This window comes from Simochromis diagramma, unplaced genomic scaffold, assembly GCF_900408965.1.
Source record: "Simochromis diagramma unplaced genomic scaffold, fSimDia1.1 OVJJ01000685.1, whole genome shotgun sequence".
Lineage (NCBI taxonomy): Eukaryota > Metazoa > Chordata > Actinopteri > Cichliformes > Cichlidae > Simochromis > Simochromis diagramma.
Genome location: NW_024387477.1, coordinates 16,042,939 through 16,068,771, shown reverse-complemented (window position 1 = coordinate 16,068,771; position 25,833 = coordinate 16,042,939). Strand labels below are relative to the sequence as shown.

Sequence of the window (25,833 nt, the reverse complement as noted above, 5' to 3'; positions counted from 1 at the left end):
GTATTGCTGCTGTAATTAATCTCCTCATACATTTCCCTGCTCCTTTTTCCTTCCTCTTCTTCCTCCTCCTTTCAGCTAAGTGGTATTATCTGTTTGGCATGAGTTCAACGATTTAAAAATACCAAAGGGTTTTTTTTTTGTTTGATTTTTATGGGAATCTCTGCAGAATTACAAGTAGTCTTGGTGTGCAGACACAAACACGACCGCATGTCTTTATTATCTGTCCTCAGTAAATACTGTAATGGTACGTCAGTCCTCGCCGGTCGATCTGCCCCTTTTATTATGTTTTGTTATGTTCTCTCCCAGTCCCCTGCTTCCTTCTATGTGGGTATGTGTGTGTGAGTGTGTGTGGCCTGTGTGCTGGTTTACAGGCAACACCAGGCCTAAGGAGTTCCCTCGCTGAAGCCAGCCATATCTTCCACCAATCAAGATTCACCAGCTGCAGCTGATGATCCTCGTCAGCAGTCTAACAGAGTGGCTGGACTTCAGTTGACGCTGGAGTGACATCGTCAGCACAGCCGCGGCTCTGAGGTGTCTTTATCCCTCGTCCTGGAGAAACGTTAATCTAATCGTCACATCTTGTTTTGTTAGGAACCTGGGAAAGAAAGTTTGGCGGGAGCAGAGCACACCTGTAAATATTGTGTGTGGGATTTCACCACATACCGCTGACCAAGAGCACTGCACAGGAGTCAGGAGTAACCACGAACAGAGTCACGACTTTGGAACAGTTTGCTTTTCGCTGTTCGTGTCTCACTGTTCTTTTCACTCTTTGTGGAAAAGAAAGTGTACAGACGCTTTGTATATACTTGTATCGACTTCCGCTTACTAAACGAAATCACAGTTAAAAATAAGTACCCTCTGCCCTGTTGTCCTCAGCCTTGGAGTTACTGCAGGGGACACCATTTTCACCAAACTTGACCTTTGCAACGCGTACCATCTGGTCGCTTACCATCTGGTCGCTTACCATCTGGTTCCGGAGGTTTTCCAGGCTCCGGTGAACGACATTTTGAGGGACTTCCTGAATCACTTTGTTTTTGTTTACCTTGGCAACTTTCTGATGTTTCCGAATACCCTGTCCGATCATGAGAATCCCGTTTGCCTTGTTGCTACTAGAGAAACCTCTGTTTGTAAAAGGTGAGAAATGCAAGTTCCACATTTGTTGGTTTCATTGTGGAACAGGAGCAGCTCCGGGCGGAGACGGCCGAGATTAAGGCTGTGGTGGAGTGGCCCGAACCCCAGATTGCAGATTGAGTAACCACAAACTGAGCCACGACTTTTTTGAACTGTTTATTTTTCACCATTCACTTCTCACTGTAAATAAATTCACTGCCTCTAACCAGGAAGTCCTGTGTTTGGGTCCTGTTCTTGCCTTCAACCTGACAAATACTCTCCAATCACACAGTCACAGAATATAAGCAGCTTTATCCATGTTGTTCAGTGTAAGACTGCTTCTCTCTTCTTATATACACAATAACAATATCAGTAGTGTTCAAAAATGCACAAAAGTGGGAATTTCTAACCCACAGCCACTGAATTACATCATAATACAATCAAAACTGTTGAGTCAGATGCAAGGGAAACAAAAAAAAAAAAAAACCACAAAACAAACAGGTGGGTGTTTTTCATGGATGGATGCATATTTTTGGTCAGGAATTTTTCCAAGTACCAAGATTCACTTCCAGTGCCACCACACACGATTCCTATCAGGGAGATCATGAGTGGTGACAGTGGAGGAGGAGAGAGAGGGAGCGAGAGAGAGAGAGAGGGCAGTAATGCTTTTACGAGCAACACCCCCACACACTTTCACACATACGCTGCATGCAACATCAGATCCTCAGCCACTCCGTGTGTGGATCTGTTCGCAAAGGGCTCGGAGTGTCAAGATGCCTTCTTTCAGCTGGCTGCTGGCTCTGTATCTAGCAGCACTAACAGGTAAAAAAAAAGTTCCTCTTTATCCTCTTTGATTAGGATCTGCTCTCTGTGTGAAGACTTTTATTGAGCCACTGTGGCGATCAATATTTCTCTTTGTTTACAGTACAGAAACTGTCAAGTGGCGAACAGCTCACATGTAGGAGCTGCTGTTATAGGGACAGTTACAGTCTGCATGTACATACACTGCATGATTTAAACACTTAGACCATTTAAAGAAGACTTGCATTTAAAGAAGTATATGCATTCTCCTCTGTCTGTGCCGGGTGGTTTTACTTGTCTGTATTTCTTTGCACAAAATTTGACTGCATAAACTCTGCGGAGCGGTTTTTGATCAGCAGTAACTTGGACATGACAGAATGGAGTATCTTGATTGATTGCACTTCTCTTGCTGGATGAACTGTGGTTAATGGGATTGATATGAACTCTGTGTGTCCAGTCTGACTCTTGTCCTCAAAGCCTCGAGTCACTTTGGTCCCGCAGATTGCTGTGACCTTCAGATTGTCTGAAAAGATTTGGTACAATAAGCCCCTTTTAAAGGGAAAGATTACTTTAGACTAATCCAAAAACGTGCCTGCATAGCTCAATTCAGTCACTTGTATCACTTTTCTAAGGTCTTTTACCTCTGTGTGCATGCAATTTCAGGAAACACTGATGGTGCTGTTGCACGAGAATCAACTGAAAGGAACTGCTCTTTGACCCCACCGGTAAGATTAGCTTGTCAACTGAATGTCTATATAAGGAGATACTGTTGATTTCTTTGCTAAAATTACACAAAGGAAGCTGAAAATAAAGCTGAAGTCAAAGATGTGACTGATCCATATGGAGGAGTAGAGGCAGGCTGAATAACAGACCAAACCAGGGTCCAAAATATCTGGAAGCTTGTTTTTCACACCAATAACAATAATAACAATTGAACAAATGATTTTACTCAGCAAAAACTAAACATCAACTTAAACACTAACTAAAAATTCCAATCCCAGAGATCAGGACATGTTGCATGAGTTTTGTACACGTAGTTAATGATTGCAGCACATGGACTGCAGTTAATGATTATGGAGGGAAATACAGAGATGGATGAATCAGCAGCTCCTCGAGTTTTTATTCAATCTGAAGATTTTTACTCTTGCTGTGTGTGCGTGTGTGTGTGTGTTTTGTAGTACCTCCCCAGCACAGCAGTAAACACCTCTCTCCAGCTGGAGGAGCTACGAGTGCAAATGCGTGCCATGAATATTTCTGCCTACATTATCCCTGCCACCGATGCTCACCTGGTACACGTGCTGTCCATCATAATTATGTCATCTGAGATTAAAGCTCGTGTGTGTTTGTTGTGTTTGAGTTTGTGTATGCTTTTTTCCATTAGAGTGAATACATTGCACCACGTGACGCCAGGTTGGCCTTCATGACTGGTTTCACTGGTTCTGCAGGTACAATCCTTTTCTGTCTCGTCCTCCTCCTCCCCATGACTCACTCCCGACATCTTCGGTCACGCAGCTCCTCTGCTTTCATCCCACATCCTCGCCATACATCTCGCTCCTCATTCATTTGTTCTCCCTGCTTTCACTTGCTGCACGACAGCATGTCCTCAAATGTAGGCACTCGCCCTCGCAGTGGAACTTCCCTATGAAATGATGAGCTCTGTTTTCACGCTTTAACTGTGAAAGAATAAGTTCAGTAAAGCGCTGATTACACTCCATCAAACCTATGTGAAACTCTATTATGAGAAGCCATATTGTCTGGGTTTTTATTAAGATTCATTGATGGGTATTTGTGATGTGAGGGTGCAACAGTGGAATGATAATGTAAACCCTGATTATATATCCACACCACATTACCGGACTGTTATCACTGTTTCTTGCTCACCCTCTCATTCAATCACACATACATCTTTTAAATTCAGATTAGCTGTCCAGTCACACACTGAGTCAACTCTGACATTTATAGTCGTTTGTAATTCACTGTCGCTGCTGCCCTCTCTATAACGCAGCTGTTTTCCTGCCTCTCCTCAGGCACTGCTGTAGTTACCCTGAACAAGGCCGCTCTGTGGACAGATAGCCGCTACTGGGTTCAAGCTGAGAGACAGATGGACTGCAACTGGGAGCTGGAAAAAGATGGTAGGAGTGGTCCTATTTTGCTTACTTGTTGTGACAACACAGCAACCATTCGATTCCAGTTAAATGTTTCCTTTTTTAAAAACCATTATAGCAGATTTAATATCAATAAACATCGCTCATTAACAAAAATCTTTAACACCGATGCAAAAATTAAGACACTGCAACTAATGGGACTTATTACTTTTTTTATAGCTTTTCATGACAGCCAATGTCATTCAAGGATTGCAGAAAAAAGAGGCCTGTAAAGGGCCACATACACTCACCCACCACCAGCCACTTCATTAGGTACATCTGTTCATCAGTGCGTTAATGAAAATATCTAGTCATCCAATAACATGACACCATTGGCTTTAATCACCCAAGCACGGTCAAGACAACTTGATTCAAGTGACATTGAGTGTGGCATCGTTGTTGGTATCAGACAGGCTTGTGTGGGTATTTCAGAAAGTCCTGATCACACTGAACACATCAAAGCTTGAAGCAGATGAACTACAGTAGCAAAAGATCACGCCAGCTGTTCACTCCTATGATCTGAGAACAAGAGACTGAGGCTCAGCAATTTACACCAGCTTCACAAAATTGGACAATGGATGATTGGAAAAATTTCTGTTGGTTGGCTGAGTCTCAACTTCTGCTAAGACATTCAGATAGTATGATAGGAATTTGGCATAAACTATATGAAAGCATGGATCTATCCCCAGCGGTTCAGGTTGGTGATGTAATAATGTAATAATATATTATATGTGTGTATATATATATATATATATATATATATATATATGTACTAGGGGTGCAACGATACACAAAATTCACGGTTCGGTTCGGTTCGATACTTTGGTGTCACGGTTCGATATTTTTTCGATACAAAAAAAATGTTCATGCCTTTTTAATTTGTCATTTAATAAAATTATAAATAGATATTTTAACTCAAAAGTACAGTTTTTAAATTTAATGTTGCTGAAACAAAAGTAATTAAAAAAATAAATATATCTCAGGGCTCTCAAAATTTCAAAATCCCTGGTAGCCCTTCGGGCAGGGACTCTTCAGTTTTTGGTAGCCCAAAATAAATGTAAGTAGCCCGAATAAAAAAGAGAGCAATTTTTTGATTGATGTTTTGTTTCCTTTACAATATTATACTTTAAAGTATAATATTGTAAAGGAAACAAAACATTAATCAAAAAATTGTTGAAAAACAAATTACAACATTGTATAAAAATTACAATCATCAACTCAAATACTTGGTTCTAATTGAACAGAAATTTCTATGAACTTGTAAGAACTGTGCAGGACATGAATCAGTCTGTGTCAGATCCTGAATTTGAAATTTCCGCTGAAGTCACGGGTAAGAGACAAGTGGAACCAAGATCTAGGCCATTTGCTTTTTGAAGTTTGCAAAGACTGCTAAATTTTGCCAGTGGTAGTTCACTCTTTGCAATATAGTACGCTGTTCTAAACAGATTTTTCAGGTTTATTTTTAGTATGTTATTTGCAATTGGTGTTTGTTCCGGGAAAGATATTGCAGACTGAGCAATAATGCATTTCTTGCATTTCTCATGGGTTCTAATGGGGGCCTTTCTTTAAATTACTGGTCCCAGTAACAAAGGCGCTTGTCGACTCAGAAATCGAGAGAAAACCAACAACACACCCGGCAGAACATTATGTTATTTACACGGGTGCACATAAGTGGTCCGCATGTGCGCATTCGCTGTCAAAATAAAAGACGCGCACCAGATAAGAAGTTGCAACCCGCGTTTGACCGCGGGTCAGGGCTGTTCGGGGTTCTGTTTGTACAGTTATGTTTTGTTTATGTTGCCATAGTGACGGGTGACGCCCTCTCGCTGCGACGGTGTGTCCTTCCGGGGTCAGAGGGCGCCCTGTGTGTTGTTGTCGTTGTTGCTGTGCTGAGCAGTTAGCTAGCGGCAGTGTTCTTCTGCAGATGTCAATAAACGGCTGTGCTCCCTGGCTAGCTCACGGGAAGCAAGACCAAACGACACCTCCGTCTCCTCCTTGTCTGAGCTCGCCACATTGGTGTCAGAAGTGGGATGATGGTGGCACCCCATATTCTGACCCGAGTGACTTTTCCCCCGCCGGTCATGACCGGCCGGTGCGCCAAAAGGAGGCACCTGGACATTTGCAAAGTGAAAGGAAAAAACAAGCGCAAATTCAAACGCGATTTCAATATGTCACATATTGACAGTGGCTCACCGATGCCAATGACATAATTACCCAGCTACATTTCCGAAAGAATGCAAAAGCATTGACATATATTTTTCCTTCCTACAATAGCACGACGGGCAGGGCAGAGATAGATTTTGGTAGCCCGACTGGAAAAATCGCTAGCCCCAGGACGTCGGGCTAGCGATTTTGCAAGCCCTGTGTTACAGGCATGGCCCTTTAAGGATGAAGCCTGATGGGAAATGTATTCGGGATGTGTGTAGCGGGACTGCCTGGTGTGTGTGTGTGAAGAGAGAGAGCGGAGAAGGGGGAAAAGTAACGGTTAGCTACAGAAGAGACGAAAAGAAAATAAATAAAAGGAATATAATAACTCCCTCGACAGCCAGAGTTGTGTCGGCGATGCTCGCTGTGAGTAAACTGTTTCAGCCCACTGTACGCGGTGTTCGTGCCTTAGAGAAGAAATAAAGTTCGGTGAAGCAGTTTCCTACGCCTCCTTCGATCTTTTTGCTAGCGGAGTTGACCTGTATAGTAAGCTGTTGCCGGCTACGATTCAGTTACGGAACCTTCAAGTAACTGCCAGAGGTTTCCTTACTACGGTTCGGGGCCGCGGATCTGGCGCGGTAACACCTGTATCTGATTGAGGAATCGCTCATCTTTGGAAAAGAGAGTTTATTACAGAGAAATGGCTCTTTCCAAAATAAAAGCTATACTATACGCTTCTTCTGGGCTATATTCTCAGCAGCATATTGTAGCGGGTCAGGGCTGTTCGGGGTTCTGTTTGTACAGTTATGTTTTGTTTATGTTGCTATAGTGACAGGGTGACGCCCTCTCGCTGCGACGGTGTGTCCTTCCGGGGTCAGAGGGCGCCCTGTGTGTTGTTGTCGTTGTTGCTGTGCGGTTGCCGCGCTGAGCAGTTAGCTAGCGGCAGTGTTCTTCTGCAGATGTCAATAAACGGCTGTGCTTCCTGGCTAGCTCACGGGAAGCAAGACCAAACGACACCTCCGTCTCCTCGTTGTCTAAGCTCGCCACATTGGTGTCAGAAGTGGGATGATGGTGGCACCCCATGTTCTGACCCGAGTGAGTTTTCCCCCGCCGGCCGGTGCGCCAAAAGAAGACACCTGGACATTTTCAGGACTTTGTGTGGGGTAATGGGGTCGTCGGGGACGACTGACCCCTTAGGTGGGGGCTATGTAGCGGGTCAGGGCTGTTCGGGGTTCTGTTTGTACAGTTATGTTTTGTTTATGTTGCCATAGTGACGGGTGACGCCTTCTCGCTGCGACGGTGTGTCCTTCCGGGGTCAGAGTGCGCTCTGTGTGTTGTTGTTGCTGTGCGGTTGCCGCCCTGAGCAGTTAGCTAGTGGCAGTGTTCTTCTGCAGATGTCAATAAACGGCTGTGCTCCCTGGCTAGCTCACCGGAAGCAAGACCAAACGATACCTCCGTCTCCTCCTTGTCTGAGCTCGCCACAATATTAAACATATCAGGTCCCCATAAGGAGAATCATGTGCTAACGGCTGTCTAAATGACTCGGGTAAAGTTTGTAGCATGCATGCTTGTTGTTTTTGTCTGCTTCCACTTGTCTTTGCACTAGGATGATGTTGGCATAAATGTGCAGTCATATTCGTTGTGTTCCCACTAGTGCTGTCAGCGTTAATCTCGTTGAAATGACGTTAACGCCACAACACGGCAAATCTCCATTAACGAGCTACCCCTGCATGGGGCTAGACAGCCAACACGTTAACGAGCTAACTGCGCTAACACACTAGTTCCCACCCATGTAATTGAGCATTGCGTGGCACATCCAACATACTGTTTTACTTTAGTCCATGACGCGCTTACCTTCAGGGTCATACGTCACATGAAAACCAAAATAATTCCAAACGCCAGATCTGAATGAGGGTGGGGGAGGTTCAATTTGCCATGTTGCAAGGGGAGCTTAACTTCTGTCTCGCTAGCTTGCCCTGCGCTCTTCCTTCTGACTATGCTGTCTGTGTTGAACGCTCAGTGGATCTGCGCTCGACAGTGCAGCCTAGGCGGAGTAGTCGAACGCAGATTCACTGAGCGCTCAACACAGACAGCATCGTCAGAAGGAAAGTTGATAAAATAAATTACAAATTTTGTATTGTTCGATACATATGCGTACCGAACCGAAAGCACTGTATCAAACGGTTCAATATCGATACGAGTATCGTTGCACCCCTAATATGTACATATTTTGGGTCACTTGGTGCCAAGTGACCATCATTTAAATCCACAACCTACCTATGTGTGTGAATGTGTGTGTGAATGGGTGAATGACTGAATGTAGTGTGAAGCGCTTTGGGGTCCTTAGGGACTAGAAAAGCGCTATACAAATGCAGGCCATTTACCATATTTATTGTTCTTACCTGTGCCCACTAAGCTCAAATCATCTGTAACCGGTTCCTTAAACATGACAGTGGGTTCACTGTCATGTTTAAGGAACAACTGCCATTGCTTCATGTTATGACTGTGTTTCATCATTGTATATAAGTTGTTTTCATTTTTCATCTTTAGTGATGAATTGTTGTATCTGTTTCTCATATTACTTCTTTTCTTAAAAGGCTATGGTGGGGTTATGTGATATCTTCCTCTATTGCCTATACAACTGCTGTGTATATGATACACATAATACATATACTTACATTACAGCCATGTATGTATTAATCCACAGCTGCAAGTGCTCAGGATTTGCATTCCTGGTCGGGGAAACATTTGCTGAAACAGTTGTAGGAAATTACTGAGCAACAAATGCTTCTTAGGCTGCAACACAGAGAGAGGTAGGGGGGGCTGAAAAGTACTGTCAGGCAAATACGGGAAAACACAATTTATAAAGACAGTGATGCATGGCTCTGAATGTTGATCTGACCTCTGCTCTTCAGATAAGCAGCTTTAAAATTCAAATTCAGGAAGGCTTTGCTAATATTAAGTATTACAATGAAAGGAGTTTATTCTTTACAGGAAAAATTCAGAAAACAATTCCTGCAGAGGTTCAAAGTTCAGGTGGGTTTTTAAAAAAACAGCAACAAAAAAACCCAACAGCTGCAAAAACTGACCACTTTTTAGTGGGGTATTTCCAAATATCTGACTTGCATAGGCCCATCCACTGTTGCAAATGCTGTTAACCAAATAATTCAATTGCACTGCAATAACTTAAGAGTGTTTTAAACATCATCATCAAGTCAAGTGAGCTTTCTAGATGGACCTTCACCCCAAAGAACCCCTTCTAACACCGACATTGAACCAGTTCGATTGGTCAAAGTTTGCTTTCAATGTTACAATGTATCATTTCATTGATAGAAACTGTATTTTCTGATTAACATTATTTGTGCTCATTTTATTTTATATTCTTTTATAAACCCAAAAGTTGCTTTTAAAATTGCTGCAATGTTTTCCACCTTCTGCATCATTTTCTAACCTGACTGCGGTCTGTCATGTGTGATGCTCTGTAGTGTCCATCAGCAGTGTGGCAGAGTGGCTTATCTCAGAAGTGCCAAAGGGTGACGAGATCGGCTTTGATCCCTTCCTCTTCTCTCTCAGTGAGTCTCACGTTTCTTCCCCACCTGTCAGTCTGGCTTAACATCAATAAAGTGCTCACCTAAGTAGATGGGAAAATTATTGACAAAGCCTCCAGACGCCATGCAGACTGTTTACTTTTGATTGATTCGGTTCAGCGTGTGTAATCATCTGCAGTTTCCTCCATTAGAAACGCAGGGAGACTACAACATCAATCTGGAGTCGACCGATCGCAGCCTCAAGTCCATCACAGAGAACCTGGTCGACAAAGTGTGGAAGGAAAGACCGTCGGTCCCGCCTGACAGCCTCACCCGCCTGCCTGACCGAGTCATACGTAGGTTTCCTTTATGTAAATGTGTGTTTATGATTGTACTGAGCACACATCTTTCAGTCTGTTGGTCTACCTGTGTGTGGTCCTTTTTATCTGTGTGCTGATAAATACCTGCAAACTGGACAGAGTGCAATAAGCCGCTCGCAAAACAGAGCCATAAATAGCATGTCGATGGTTTTACAACAGGCTGATGGATCAAATACCAACTTAGACTGGATGAGCATATTGTCCAGTTTATGGTCAGAATAGGCACATTGAATAAATGGAGAGCACCATAAACCTAATGGACTGTATGTGACTACAAGCTGCACAAAAAAGAAATCCATATAACTTGCAAATATTGTCTCATAGTTTAGACATGAAAGCTTGTTCTTCTGCTTGGCTAACTGTCTGGAAGAAGTCCATTAAGTAATGAGAAGCTTGCACGTCAGAGTAAAGGACCTATTTACTAGAAAGGCCTTGGAGTAGCCAAAGCATTATATTTGAAAGATCCATCAATCCATTTTCTTCCGTATATCCAGCTTAGCATCACGGTTGAGCTGGAGGCATTCCCACCTGTCATAGGGTATGATGAGGGGTACACCCTGAACTGATCACCAATCTATCACAAGATTAACAAATAGAGACAGGTGCTGCTGATCTACAATTCTAGTAAAACATTTAAGAGCTACAAGTGGAGCACTGAAAGCAATTTATTGATTTAAGATCATAGTAGTTAGTTGCTATAGGAAATAAAGTGAAGTTTTATGTCTGAAAAGCACAGAATACCTCATAAACCTTTGCTTTTGAGATCTGTTTAGAGTTACCAAAGATGCTGTTTCGCCATGAGACTGGTTACGCCCACAGATGGGTCACAATGTGTTGGATGCAACCCCATCAGTGGTATTCGGCCTAGATTTCGCAAGGTTTTGAAAAGACCAATAAGCTCCTGGATGATTTTGTAAAGAGAAATTGTCTACTTCTTCGAAACAGTGGAAACTGTTTGGATGGGATAGGATTTTTTTTTCTCCCCATTCAGTGATTCAGTTTGTGTTGCTGTACCCTGGTTTAGTGCATCTGCATTTGTCCTTATTGACTTTGTCCAGCTCTCCACAAATTTGTCACCTTTCTGTGTAAGTCATTTCAAATGCTGTGCAAAGTAGACTTGAATTTCTGACAGAATTTCAGTAAGTTAGCAGGTCTTTTACGTCTGTTAACAAGACATTTTTGTCACTTACAAGCAATGGAAGGAACTGCAAAAACAACTCTGGCATGCCATTAACTTCCTAATAGAAAAGGTGATCTGGTTAGCTGTTAGGTTTATATGGCTGATTGTCATTTATGCTTAGAAATATTTACTCATATATGCTTGGTTTTATTATCGATTGCATAATAATGGAGGTTTGATCCGTAGTAGTCTGTGGAGACTCTGTGCGCCTCCCAGAGCACTCTGGCATGCACACACAATTTAAGGTCAGGAGAAAGGTTGTATCTTCTCTTACTGATTTATGGTATAGCAAACACAAGTATATCTGTTTTAGTCTAAGTGCCTTTTGTTTAGATGAACTGCTGGACTTCCAGACCAGCAGGATTAGGGAAGTCGTTTATGTGGTCACATCTTGACCCCCCCTCACACACACACACACACACACACACACACACACACACACACACACACACACACACACACAGATTAAATTCTCATAGCAATAAACACCCAGATATTTACTGTGTGAACGAGCAGTGTGACGATAATCTGTATTGATTGTTTGACCTAAAAATGAAATACTGATAAACTGTTAATAATCAAGAGTTGTTGTTAAAGACGTTCTGTTCGAACTATTTTGGCATTATTTGCTAATAATAACATTTGTTTTGTTTAAACCACATTATTTGTGAAGTGAAAATGTTAGAATCCCAGTATGAACAATTAAGTGTTATTTTTCTTCACATGCCCTACTCTCTACAAACTCACTTTGAGCAAAAAGCACTCAGACAAGTCCAAGTTAAAACTGTAGCAAGCAAGTGCTTTCTATATAACATTCAAACATATTCCTACTCCAGTGGATGCATCAGAGAGCGACGTGGGGTTAGTATCTTCTAGATTGAACCATCTACCTTCCAATTAGCAAACGGCCTGCTCTACCTCCTGAGCTACAGCCACCCTTCGAGGATGGACAAAAGCACACTGCACGACAAATTAGCATCAAATGTGTCTCACTGGATGCAAATGAAAATTAAATATGTATATTTGTAGAGAGGACCTGGCAGGAGAAAGTGGAGCACATACGAACTCAGATGGGGGACAATCCATACAAGCCCACAGGCCTCCTGCTTTCAGCGCTGGATGAAACGGCTTGTAAGTAACTGCAATCTTATATATCTTATAATGCCGTTCAGAAATGCCTTAGTTAATTGTGGTGCATATTTATATTGAGCTACAACTGGATCACTGAGAAAAGCACCTGAGACATATCCTGCTCTAATGTATTCATTGCAGGTCTTAGACGCTCTTCACCACCACGAGGGCAGAATTTAAATTCCCCCCATTTGATTCAAGCTTATTTGAATGTCCAGAACTACATTCCCCTATTCAGCATGACAAGAAGGAAATATCAGTTCATTTTAAAGTCCCCCTGAATAGCTTTTCTTATTGCTCTTTTACTTGCCCAACATCCTGTCCCGACAAGCTACTCAGCTGCTGCATATAAATTAACCTGAAAATGTCTCAGATCTGTTTTAGATGTGTTTGTGGTCCTAACTGTTCAGTACCAGTAACAACATGCTGCCTACCAGTGACATGCAGCTGCACTGCATATTTGTTTGCTTCAGGCCTTGTTTTCTACAGTGTAACAGCACAGCAGTCAGTAGAAAACTAACTGTTTTTTCTCATTTCTAATTAATTAATTTCTTTAATTTAAAAACCTATGAAACACTACTAATATCGTGATTAAAATAAGGGTTGACTAAAGATGATTTGATTGCATTTTAAGTAATATTCTTACCTTTAGAGGATCTACAAATATTAAAAAAGACACATAGCAAGGATACCTTTGTCTAAAAGTATTTAAATAAATAATAGTAATAATAAATAATAATAAATAATTACTGGGAATGTACTGGCAGACCATTGGGATCTCAGGTAGCATGTCTACTTGCAGAGAGCACCTATTGCCTGATGGAGGCAGTGTCGAAAGTAAGCCGGCAACACGTTTTTGTTTTTGATTCTGGAGAACTCCAGCGTGGCTCTCTTTCCTGTTTCAATGGACACAAACGCAATAAAATACAGATGAGCTATTTTTGCCACTTGTTTCTCAATTATGACCCAAAATGAGTGACTGAGCACATAACCTCATCAGGAGAGTCAGCTATCGCCCCCTGCTGGCAATCAAAAGAATGCAGTTTTAAGGTACATAAACTTTACTTTCCATCTTCCGATCTGGAAGTCATGTCCATCTTTTATACTGTCTAAAGCTACCACTGGGTACAAAATCTTCACCCCACTAATGAACATGTTAACTTTAAAGAAAGTAATTACAAAAAAGAATCCTTTGAGATAAAGAATATTAGGATTAAAAAATAATCAGTTAAAAACATATTCAAACAATTTCTCTATATGTCAGCCTAAAATCACTCCTCCAGCTCCATCACTCTTTAACTCTAAGATTTCTGCAGACTGAATTATACAAAGGCAGTCTACCCACAAACCAACACAGGAAGGGTACCATTCGACTGTTCGACTTGAATTAGAGCCTGTTTTGAAATAGCAGCTACACAGAGAGAGTCGCGTAAGTCTCACAATAGATGCAAAGAGCGCTTCATGGCCCAAATTGATCCCAGTGAGGAAATAAATGAAATTGCTGACAGTGAGATGTTTTCTTTGTTTGTTTTTAGGGCTTTTCAATATGCGTGGCAATGACATCCCGTACAACCCTTTCTTCTACTCCTACACTCTACTCACAATGGATGAGATCTGGTAGGTTCATTTTTTTAGACACTACACTTCACCGAATAAAAATCGTTTTGCATTTCCGTATTTCCTATAATTCCCATCACAAATACCAGCTGCAAACCTATTATCAGTGGTTTATATATTATGTAAAAGGATATGCAGTATTTATTTCCCTTCACGTCATGTAACAGGCTCTTTCTCCACGTGGAGCGGGTGACTGAAGAGTTGAAGATGTACTTGAATGCCTCTTGTGAAGGGGCCCTCTGTGTGCAGCTAAAAGGTTATGATACCATCCTCGATCATCTGAAGAACTATGTGACCAGGCCTGGGGTTAAGGTGTGGATCGGTACAGAGTACACAAACTACGCTCTTTATGAGGTCATTACACCACAGGTATGCAGACCTTTTATTTCTTTTTATGTGTTGCACAGCATAATTATGCCCACCGTGATAGTTTTTTATTTATTTATTTTTTATGTCTAACAATCTGTTTGCACTGCTGTTCTCGATGGAAGAGCTGTTGTAAATTATAAAGCTGCACTAATCAATTCTTTGGATCAAATGACTGTTTGTCTAATGCGTAATATACTGAAGAGAACACAGATTCATATTTTCCCAGTAAAACTGTAAAAAATAAACTAATGCATCTATTTTATTATTATTTTTTTGTCTGCCTTCACTTATGGTGTCAAGGGCTCAAACCTGTCACAGCTCAGACAGGATGATAGTCTGTGACAGGGCTCCTTCTAAATTTACAGTGTGCTTAACTGAAAATATTGGACAGATGACCTATAACATAAAACTGCAAAGGTTTATTGCTTTATGCTCATTGTAAAGTTGATGGCCACAGACTTCAAGCTTTAAAAAGGACTAGCACTTCCTGAGCTATGAGAAAGATAATGCTGCAGACATAGTGTCTAGTTTTCACACACAATGTGTTAGTGCGCACTCTTTGATGGATGATCATTTGAGCTCCTTCCCAGGACAGCTCCAGCCACTCTCACACTCTCAGCCATCTCAGACTCCTTTCCACACACCAGCGCACTACTGCGTAAAATATCCTCCTGAGAACCGAGGGGGAAAAAAATATTTTCTCTTTGGAGCTAAAAGAGGCCACCCAAGAGGCCAACACATGCGATATCAATGGAAAGCCCAGGATGTCCTCTATTTAATACATCGGGACTTGGTAGAGTAGCTCAAATAAATGAAAAGATACAGACTAAAAACAAATATCCATGACAGAGGACATAAATGAATGGGCTTGTTCTCAGGACCTGATTAGATCATTGCTGTCAGCTGTCCTCACCTGGCACTGCCAGAGCCACGAACCACTTCCCGCCACCACGTAGCAAAATTGAATTAACCCAGGGAGCCGTCCGGCTTAACCTACAGCCCCCCTCACGAATTAGAAAGGAAGTCAGCTCCAGCAATCTGCACCTCCCAACCTATGGATCACTACTAGGTGGATACTAGCAGTTAATCCAAGCATTGGCATCTTTCATGTTATGAAACCACTGCAATGGGGCGTGGAATGAGCAGAGGGTGAATGGGCATCCCAGGAGGTAATAACGAACAGAGTCAACCCCCCATTGGATTGCCAGGCACTCTTTTTGGGGGTTGATGCCAATATATTCAAGTGGGACTTCTGTTAACAATGAGAGGCACAAAAGGCTTCCTTGTTTAAAAACTTTTGGAAAAGCAAAAAATACGTCTTTAGGGGGGAGAAAGAGGCACAAAGGGCACTGACATGCCAGTGCTGTGGCCTCGAACATGTTAAGCAAGAATTATTTGTTATGTTATTTGCATTGGCTGCATGGGCTGTGGGTCTGACATGGAGCGTTGGAGTAGTTGGTTGCCAGTGTAGCACTTCCTGGGCTATGGGAAACCCTATCAGAACACGACACACAAAGTGTTTGCTTTATTGCGAACACTTTGATAGGTGATCGCATTTGAGCTCTTTCCCTGGACCGCTCGAACCACTCTGCTGCTACCTCAAACTAATGTGGTGAAGGCAGGATCCTATCCTCAAATTTAGTGACTCAGGAGCCATCAGAACAGTGACAACCACTTCCTTCGTCAGTCACGGACATACTTGAACTCCTTCGCTTGGAGCAACAAGTTCCTGACCCTAGAGTAAGCCACTCCACCCTTTTCCAACTGAGAACCATGACTTCAGACTAGGAGGTGCCAATTATCATTCCAGCCATGTCACACACAGCTGCAAACCGGGCCTTCACAGATGTGAAAAATAACTATTCTCTGTGCAGTAACTCCCCCCTGATATCACGTATCACTATGAAGATCCCCATGTTCTTTAGTCAGACCATGTGGATTACATGATTTGAAAAAATGACTGGTCAGGCTGAGTTTAAGTACCCCTGGGTCTTGTTTCCACCTTTTTAAACAAGGCCTTTCTACTAATAAATATGTAGAATTTTACAAAATGGGTAATAAAAAATAATAATTAATAATCATTATTTTTTTGCATCATGTAGGACAAACTATTGACAAGTTCCTACTCTCCCGTGCTGACGACAAAAGCTGTGAAAGATGAGACTGAGCAGCAGATTTTACGGGATGCTCACGTATGTCATCCACTCAGACACGCATAATGCCTCCAAAGGAGATACTGAGTAAACATACATCTGAGTAAATGCATTACCCCATTCAAAGGTGCCTTTCAACATGCCATATGCATTTTTAATCTGCATCATTTTCATTGTCACGGTGATTCTGTGCAGGTGAGGGATGCCGTTGCTGTTATCCAGTTCCTGATGTGGCTGGAAAAGACCGTGCCAGAGGGGAATGCGACTGAACTGACCGCTGCAGAATACGTCGACAAGTGCCGCAGGTGGGTGGGAACAGGGACGGCTGACGTGAAGTATTTGAAGCCAACTATTTAATTTGAAAATGTAAAATTTAAAGGAGTTGTTACACATGAAAGATGAGAAATTTTAGAAATTATGAAGCTCAAACTCAAATTTGTAACAGTATAATTAAAGAATTATGTGAACGTCATTCCAGCAAACAGAAGGACAGCAGAGGCCCAAGCTTTGCCACCATTTCTGCAAGTGGACCTAATGCTGCTCTTGCCCATTACAGGTGAGATTAATTTTCATCCCAACATCTTTATACTCATTTTTGCATTTTTAAGGATGCATTCAAAGAAGATTACAGTAAACTATCATGCTGGATGCCAAAAATGACCTAAATGTTTGCTGAATCTTTTTAAATCATTGTGAGGTGCTCAGATATTCAAGATTTCATTGGTGCACTTTTTTTTTTTTTAATGGATTATAAGATAAAAAATCAATCGGAATTCAAGTGTAGGCTTTTCCATTATGACCCAAGATGTTCAAACCAAAAAAAAGAACACAAACTAAACAACAAGGTCCTTAAAAAACGTAAAAGTTTAAGGTTAAAAAAGTAACAGAAGCTTTAATTATAGGTCCCTTTAGGACCTTATATGATTGCTTAACCCTGACATTACGCATCTGTATTCGTAATTGTCTATAGTTCCACAACAAGGCAGCATTGTAACATTTTTGTGGTATCATTAACTTGTTGCCGCTTTTGTTGGTGGTTGTGGTGTACTCGCAGCAGTCTTAACCTTCTTAAATATTTCACAACCAACATGACTTTTCCAAGGCATTTATTAACTGAATATTGTACCTTATTATTTTTGCATGATGTTCTGTAGTTCTCAAAGCTGTAAAAATATAATAACATTACTGGAATTTAAAAAAAAGAAGGAGAGAAAAAAACCACTTAAAGCCAAAACAGGAACTTGTTTTTGCTGGCATGCTAAATATCTGGTAGAATATCCTAAATATACATCCGAAATCTTCTTTTTGCATGTCTTTTGACAGGATCTTTTTACTCCTAAAAGAACTACTGAATATACTGAAAGCTGGTCGAGCTAAGATTGTCACAAACTCAAGAAACACGTTTCCTGGAAACAGTCATGCAGAATCATCACCTTTCATTTCACAGCTCCTACAAATTATTTATAAACGTCCTCAGCTCACATGTCACATACTCGAGTTCTGATAATGCGTTCAGTTATATAAGGTGCCAGTCTACAATAACCATCATCTCAAGCCCCACCCCCCGAATGTTATAATATTATAGAGAGAAACCTCTACAGTCAGATGATATGACAAACAGCAAAGCATTTTGTAGTAAACTGTGGCTTTATAATTTTAATTCAGTGTTTTGTTTAGTTTTTTTAAGGGTCGAGTACAGGAAAAACACTGTCACAGAAGCTGATTCAGATTCACTGTACTGTGGGCAAGTCCCTTGATGGTGATGGTGATTGATTCGTAGTGTTAGACTGTTTGCAAGTCAAGCAGAATGAACGGTTTTGTTAATCGTGAATTAAAAAATAAATAATAAATAAAACTAGGCTTAAACCAAACGACAGATTGTATCCAAGTAAGCCTAAACCTGCTCAACCATTGTGCATTGAAAAGTCTTGCTTTTTAAAACTGATATTGATGTCTGATTTGTATTGATGTTAAAAAGGGACTGAGTGTAGCACTTTTCAGTTTATGGGGAAATCTGGAGTAATAGTACAGTATGAGTAATTACACCAGAATACTGCCTCAGATCTTCCTGGAACAAGACTAACTGAATGAGGCTTGTTTGCAGAAACTGAAAAAATGTTGGAGTGCTTAGACTGAACACGCAAACACATTCAATACACTCATTTTTGTTTTTTTGCATTCAGACTGACATCAAAAGACGAGTCACTGTACTATGTGGACAAAATACCTGTACTTTACACCTGTCTGTGGGAAGTTTTGCCCATTTATCCACAAAAGTATCTTTGAGGTCCTGGCTCACAACTGCCATTCTAGTTCATCCAATCGGTGTTGAGCTTTGTGTGGACCCATCAAGTTCTAATCCAACCATGCCTCTGTGGGACTTGCTTTGTGCACTGAGGCAAAGACATGCTAGAAAAGGGTGTTCCTCAAAACGTTACCACACAGCTGAAAACAGAGAATTCAACAAACCCTGACCTGGTGTGGCATTAGACTGCCACACAGAGAAGTATGACTTGACACGCCACATAACTCAACTGCACCACTGTCCAGTAGCATCATGCTTTATTCCACCCCAGATGCTTACGCAGGATTGTATAAGGCAGCTGCTCAGCAATGGAAGCCCATTCATGAAGCTCCTCTCACACAGTTTTTGATGACAGAAAATGTTTAAAACTATGAGATTATCGCGTCAGCAGTAAGTTGGTGACTTCTACACACAGTTCCTTAGCTGTAACCTAGCTCTGTAAGTTTATGTGGTCTGCTACTCTGTGGCTGGGTTGCGGTGGTGGTTCGTTAACTGTAGTACCTCTTACAGTTGATTGTGTGACATCTAGGGGGGAAGAAATTTCACACATTGTTGCAGCAGTGGCATCCTATTATCGAACCGCACTCTTTAGAGTGACTCATTGTTTCACGTTTGTAAAGCAGACCGCATGGCTCTGCTGTGGCTTTATACACCTGTGGAAATGGGACTCAAAACACCTGAAATCAAATATTCAAAGGTGTGGCCATTTAGTGTAAATGTGCATATGTAGTCTTAGGAGCTGTTTATAATAAATAGAATAGGTGTCAGGAGTCAGACACTAAACAGTCTTGTTTTTAAAAAACTGATTCTGCTCTGTAATTGCAATCGTCTGATTTGCATTGATTCGTAAAAAGGGACTAATTGTAGCCCTTTTCAGTTTATATGGTGAGCTAACATTATTATTAATGGGTAAGTACAGTATGAGTAACTACGCTATGCCTCACAAATCTGACTGGAACAAGGTCAAAGCTAACCAGTAGTCCCTGAATGAAGGCTTGCATGCAGAAATTGTTGGAGTATATAGAGTAAACTGTGGTGTTAGAATGAAGGCATTTTCCTTACAACTTATTTGTGGAGTTATTTTATCTTTATGTTGCATTCAATCCTCACACCGTGACTGTCATTCTCAGCACTCTTAGAAGTAGCAAATGCCTTTGATTTGAAGCAAATAGAAATGCATGCTCTCAGTCTTGTGTCAGGAATGCCTGGTTACACACAAGCATATATCACACAAATAGGTGGTGCGAGTGGTTTAGAGACAAAGTTAGAGAGAGGTGCTGGTTCCAGTAAGGTTTTGATGAAAACATAAAATTATTTGACTGAAAGGTTTTTAGTCATTGGTTGCAGAGTTAAAGTGATCGAGTGGCTTTGCATGTGTTGACACTTTTTTGTCTTTTATAAAAATGAGTGTGTGTTGTGAGAGATGTTTTGAGAACTAAGCGTGAGGACGACTTTCCTGCATAAAAGGCATCGAGGAAAATCTGTAAAAGATGAGTAACTGAGAATATTTTTCTTTCCTCAACTTTTGTGCACAAAATGAGGCCCGCACGGTCTTATTATAAACAGCCTGATTATATCTTTCTGAGCCTTAGAGCCCCGCGGTTATCACAAAATAACAATAACATTATTATGTTTTTGGATTTTTTGCATGAAGGCATTTTTTTTTCTTTTGCTAATAGTTTAACACATTTGAAAAACACCAGCAAGCAGTGCTACTATCATTTCCTGTTTTTGTGCTACAGCCCTACAAAAGAAACAAACCGGAGGTTGACAGTTGATGAGATGTACCTGGTTGATTCTGGTGGCCAGTATCTGTGAGTAAAAATGATCTCTTCACACACTTCTGTAGTTTCATTTTATGTCACGAGCGTTTAAAATGAGTCACCGTGTCTCTCACTGTTTTCAGAGATGGCACCACTGACATCACTCGGACGGTTCACTGGGGAAAGCCCACAGAGATGCAAAAGGTATCACTGATAGAGAAGATATGTTAATATTTCCTTATAATCAGTCTAATCAGTCATATAGCAATCAATCAACTTTGCTCCTTTCTATTTTTTTCAATATGCTAATTCTTTAATTCTTATTATTTCGTTCAAAACGCAAGTTTCCTATCATTTACCACATGTCTTGCTTCACAGGAGGCCTTCACTCGAGTGCTGATGGGAAACATTGAGATATCCAGAACCATTTTTCCCTCCGGGACAAGAGGTGGGCATGAAAAATAAACACATCTTAAATGAAATCTTTCTGTTTCACCACTAGAGAGCCCCCTTCCTCCACCATAGACCATAGCTGTGAGTAGATGTAGCGTGTCTGGTACAGGATGTCTGACTGGAGGTTTTTGTTCATCAACAGGTGTGAACATGGAGATGCTGGGTCGCCGGGCATTGTGGGAGGTGGGCCTGAACTACGGCCATGGCACAGGTCACGGTGTCGGAAACTACTTCGGAGTTCATGAGTGTACGAACCTTTATTTGGAGATGACTTTGAGATGCCAAATATGCCGCGTGCTGTTTTTTGAACACTGTTTTATTTTTCAGTGCGTACACTTGCATCTATGCATCACAATAATATCTCAGAAAGGTTTCAGAAAATGGGCTACACTGCGAGAGAAAGGGTTTATGCATTTAATCTTTCCAGTAGTAGTTACTAAGTATCTATCTGTGGATGAGAGTCCATGTCAAATGTGTCCCAGGTGTACAAAAACTTCGAAAAAGCCACAAAGTACAAGAATTTCAAGGAAACGTATAATTTAATAAAAAAGAGAAGTGGCACCAAATCTTCCACTAAATCAACCATGTTGAAACTGAAACAATTTAACGGTTATCCCACTTTGTCTTCTGCATTATTACAGATGCAGAAGACAAAGCGGGATAAAAAAAAAAAACCTCTGAAAGCATTACTTTTATTCCTTCCAGCCTCCGCAAAAAAAGATGCCAGAGGGTATTAAAACACTTTGTTTAGTTATCACGCTTTTCTTACTTCTCTCCACCTTCTGAGTTAAAATGAATAAATAAATAAAATCATACAGTGTGTCAAGGATAAATAAAATTGGGCTGATTTTTAAGTGGCTGGTCCATTCTGTGCCCCAAATGGTGTTTAATTGTTTTTTAACAATATCAGGAGGAAATTATTCCTAATAGGGCTGAAGGTAACAATTATTTTCATCATCTCTCAACTGTTTAATATATAAAACATTGAAATGTCAGTCAAGAGTCTGTTGATCCATTTATCCATCCACTTTCTTCCACTTATCCAAATCAGAGTTGCAGTTTGGCTGGAGCCTGTCCCAGCAGTCATAAAACAGAGAGGCAACCATTCAAACTCACATTCACATTAATCTAACATGCATGTCTTTGGACTGTGGGTGGAAGCCCATGTACCTGGACAGAGCATGCAAATCCACACAAAAGGTCCCCGGCCAGCTTACAGCCTTAGCTAAATGCCTGAGATTACTATATTATGGATATCCACAGCGACAGTAATGTATGACACAGATACAAAAATCATAAAAGCTCGTCTTTAACTTTCCAGAAAACTGTTCTCATCTGTCTCAGCTGTATTTTCCACCACATTAACAGTGTTAAAGAGTAAAAAAGCTGAAACTGAGGTTTTTTGAGCAGCCTGAAGTCTGACATTTTGGCTCATGAATAATGACCTCTGATAATTCCTCTTTAATACTTGATATCCACTGACCAGCATGATCATGAAAATACACTTTAGGTTGCATGATGTTCACAAGCTTCCAATGTATATATTGTAGAGTAAATCATGGAGAAGTTTATTTGTTTTTCTGTAACGTAACTTGCATTTTAATCATGAGTTAATGTAATGTATCCCCAGGGCCTGTTGGCTTCCAAAGCAACAACATTGGCTTCAGAGCCGGCATGTTCACGTCTATCGGTGAGTTTTATTTTGTAAAGTTTTTCTGTGCAAAATGTCAAAATCCTGAAAAATCGCTTGATTTTGCTCATAGAACCTGGATATTATAAGGAGAATGACTTTGGGATCCGGATTGAAGATGTTGCAGTGGTCGTACCGGTTCAGACAAAGGTGAAAATTAAGTGGCGCTTTATTGATAATCTGGATGTAACGTGAAGGTAACGTTATGTGGATTTTCTTTTCTGTCCTTCAGTATGGAAATAACTACCTGACCTTTGACACTGTATCACTGGTTCCATATGACAGAAAGCTGATTGACATGTCACTGCTCAGCTCAGAGCAGGTAAGAACTTGCATCTCATTGCATAATCAACTACAAGACATTTACCTCTAATTTCTGAAAATGAGATACAAATATGTGCTGACGTGAAGGCATGAATGCTCGGCTGCGCCTCGGTGTGAGTTTACTTCCCCAAAACGAATTTCTAGTTTTAATTTGTAAATACCTTTGAGTATACAAACCTGTCATATCAGAGGCTCTTTTGCCTGCAATACCAGTGCTGGTTTCCTCTTAAAATCCCCCATTATACGCTTTAAGCTGCAGTTTGTCTACGGTTCACTGATCAAAACGCTCTGTAAAGAAAACAAAACCACGTGTGAAATCAACTTCTGTGTTTTGGCTCTTCTTTAGAAGTGGAAAATGTAAGAACTTGTTATGCTCCTTTTTTTTTTTTTTTTTCAAATCAAGATGACATTAACTTTTGATAACCACAAACAGATGTTACTTTTGTAGAGTTCATGAAAGTTTAAATCCTGGTATTATTTAAATCTAGTGTATTTTTGTGCACCTTAAAGCAAATATCCCATGAGCAGCAGTTCCCTGGTTAGAAATGTCTTGTTGATGTTAGAGAAGAATTGTAAAATATAACCACTACAACCAAGATATGCACAAGAGCATCTCTGAATGCGCTTTGAACCTTGCAGCAGATGGTTTACAGGTGCAGACCTCACAGAGTGCTTGCCAGGAGACGAAACTGAGGTTACAAGTCACACAGATTCACCAACATTGGATAATATAAGATTAGACAAATGCTGTCTGGTCTCAATGTTTGCTGCAGCATTTGAACGAATGCATGAATCAGTCCTGTCTTGTATCACTAATTGAGTACACGGGATGGTGTAATAGTGTAGCGAATTGTTTGCATATGTAGTCTTAGGTGTCAGGAGTCAGACACTAAACAGTCTTGTTTTTAAAAAACTGATTCTGCTCTGTAATTGCAATCGTCTGATTTGCATTGATTCGTAAAAAGGGACTAATTGTAGCCCTTTTCAGTTTATATGGTGAGCTAACATTATTATTAATGGGTAAGTACAGTATGAGTAACTACGCTATGCCTCACAAATCTGACTGGAACAAGGTCAAAGCTAACCAGTAGTCCCTGAATGAAGGCTTGCATGCAGAAATTGTTGGAGTATATAGAGTAAACTGTGGTGTTAGACTGAAGGCATTTTCCTTACAACTTATTTGTGGAGTTATTTTATCTTTATGTTGCATTCAATCCTCACACCATGACCGTCATTCTCAGCACTCTTAATGCAGTTCTCAAATCAGGAATGGTTTTTGCCCACCCATCCCAAAAGCCTTCCTCATTTTGAATTGTTTCCGGGGCCCCACGGTATGAACTGAGCATCGTTTAAATCCAAAGCTTACCTAAGTATCGTTGCTCACCATGTTCGTCCTTCTGTGGACCTTTATGACAGTGTCTCAAAATCTCTCACATGTTGCCAGATAGCAAGGCTCTGTACCTTTGAACAGCAGTGTTTTAAGTACAGTTTCTTGTGAAGCCCCTTAAAACTGGAGTGTACAGCACAGACATACAGCACGCAATAGGTTCGGTTGTTGCCCAATCGATGGTTTTGTAGATTGTTTTGCATTTTGCCACAGGAAGGATTGTTTTGTAAGTCCTTTAAAAATGGATCACGTCATTTGACTGGTTGTGCAAACTGAATTTCATCAGAGCCGGAAGTCTAAGTCGTCAGTTTCACAGACTTCTTACTGAAAATGATCTTTTCCAGAGTCCATAACACTCCAAAATGAAATAGAGTGGTTCATCTGAGGAGCAATGACGATACATTTTTTAAAATTTATAACGCTAAACATTTCTGCGTAATGACAATAGGCTGACTGTGAGGAAAACTGAGGAACCACAGGATGTTCATCATGTGTTGCATAAATGAGTCATTACGTGCGAACACTTTCATAATGTGCATTTATTTCTTCACTAAAATAAAAAGGAAATTCTGTTTTATCCTTGTTAAGCAATTTTGGTTACTTTGGAATAAAGCTCATTAAATTCAGCTGGAATATTAAACAGTAAACATTCAGTAAATGTTCTTCTCTCACCAGCTTCACTGGCTGAATAAATACTACGAGACAATCCGGAGCCTGGTGGGTGCTGAGCTGGACAATCAGGGCCTTCGTGAGGAGAAGGACTGGATGCTTAGAAACACGGAGCCTTTCGCTGAGATTGGCTCGTCTGCCTCCGTCTCTTCGTCCTCGCTGACCCTCATCGCTCTGGCTGTCGCTATGCTCCACAATATCGTCTGAGCATCTCCGTCTCCACTGCACTTACTCCATTCGCAGCAGACTTGCACACTGTTACTCCTATGCAGTCTCAGTTGAGCAGCTATACCGGGTTGAGAGATGCAATTTAGCTTTTTTTTTCTTTTTTTTATTGAAAGATGTATTTAATGATTTAATTATGTTGGTAAATGTTTGATGTGGAGTTTTAAATGATTTGTTGTGATAATTTAAAGGTTTTAAACTGGACATTTGTATGACCAGATAATATTGTTTCTATTTTATTAAAGTAAAGACTAAAAAAAAAAAGGGTTTGTTAAGGAACTTACAAAGTGGTTTTATTTGTTTCTCACCAGTCTACACTGAAAAAAGGGGCCATGTTGGATTTACTTAATTCAATAGTGGACATTGGTTGCACACAAGTGTTTTGCTTTGGCAGAAACTTAAACAACTGAGTTCAATCAACACAACTTATTCATATTCAACAAACCTGTGCATTTTGTGT

General features: G+C 40.8%; 1 protein-coding gene across 1 annotated transcript; it reads left to right on the top strand.

The window, feature by feature from the left end:
• The first annotated feature begins 1,643 nt into the window (after window positions 1-1,643).
• Window positions 1,644-25,626, top strand: xpnpep2 (X-prolyl aminopeptidase (aminopeptidase P) 2, membrane-bound). The gene is made up of 21 exons (XM_040016647.1): window positions 1,644-1,932; window positions 2,575-2,636; window positions 3,090-3,200; window positions 3,293-3,356; window positions 3,939-4,043; window positions 9,686-9,772; window positions 9,940-10,083; window positions 12,317-12,418; window positions 13,954-14,035; window positions 14,203-14,404; window positions 16,507-16,596; window positions 16,753-16,862; window positions 17,036-17,113; window positions 20,605-20,676; window positions 20,769-20,829; window positions 21,004-21,073; window positions 21,221-21,325; window positions 22,709-22,768; window positions 22,842-22,918; window positions 23,001-23,090; window positions 25,155-25,626. Exons 1-21 carry the CDS (start codon window positions 1,773-1,775, stop codon window positions 25,353-25,355), a joined length of 2,133 nt encoding a protein of 710 aa, XP_039872581.1. The 5' UTR covers window positions 1,644-1,772; the 3' UTR covers window positions 25,356-25,626.
• Window positions 25,627-25,833: the final 207 nt, after the last annotated feature.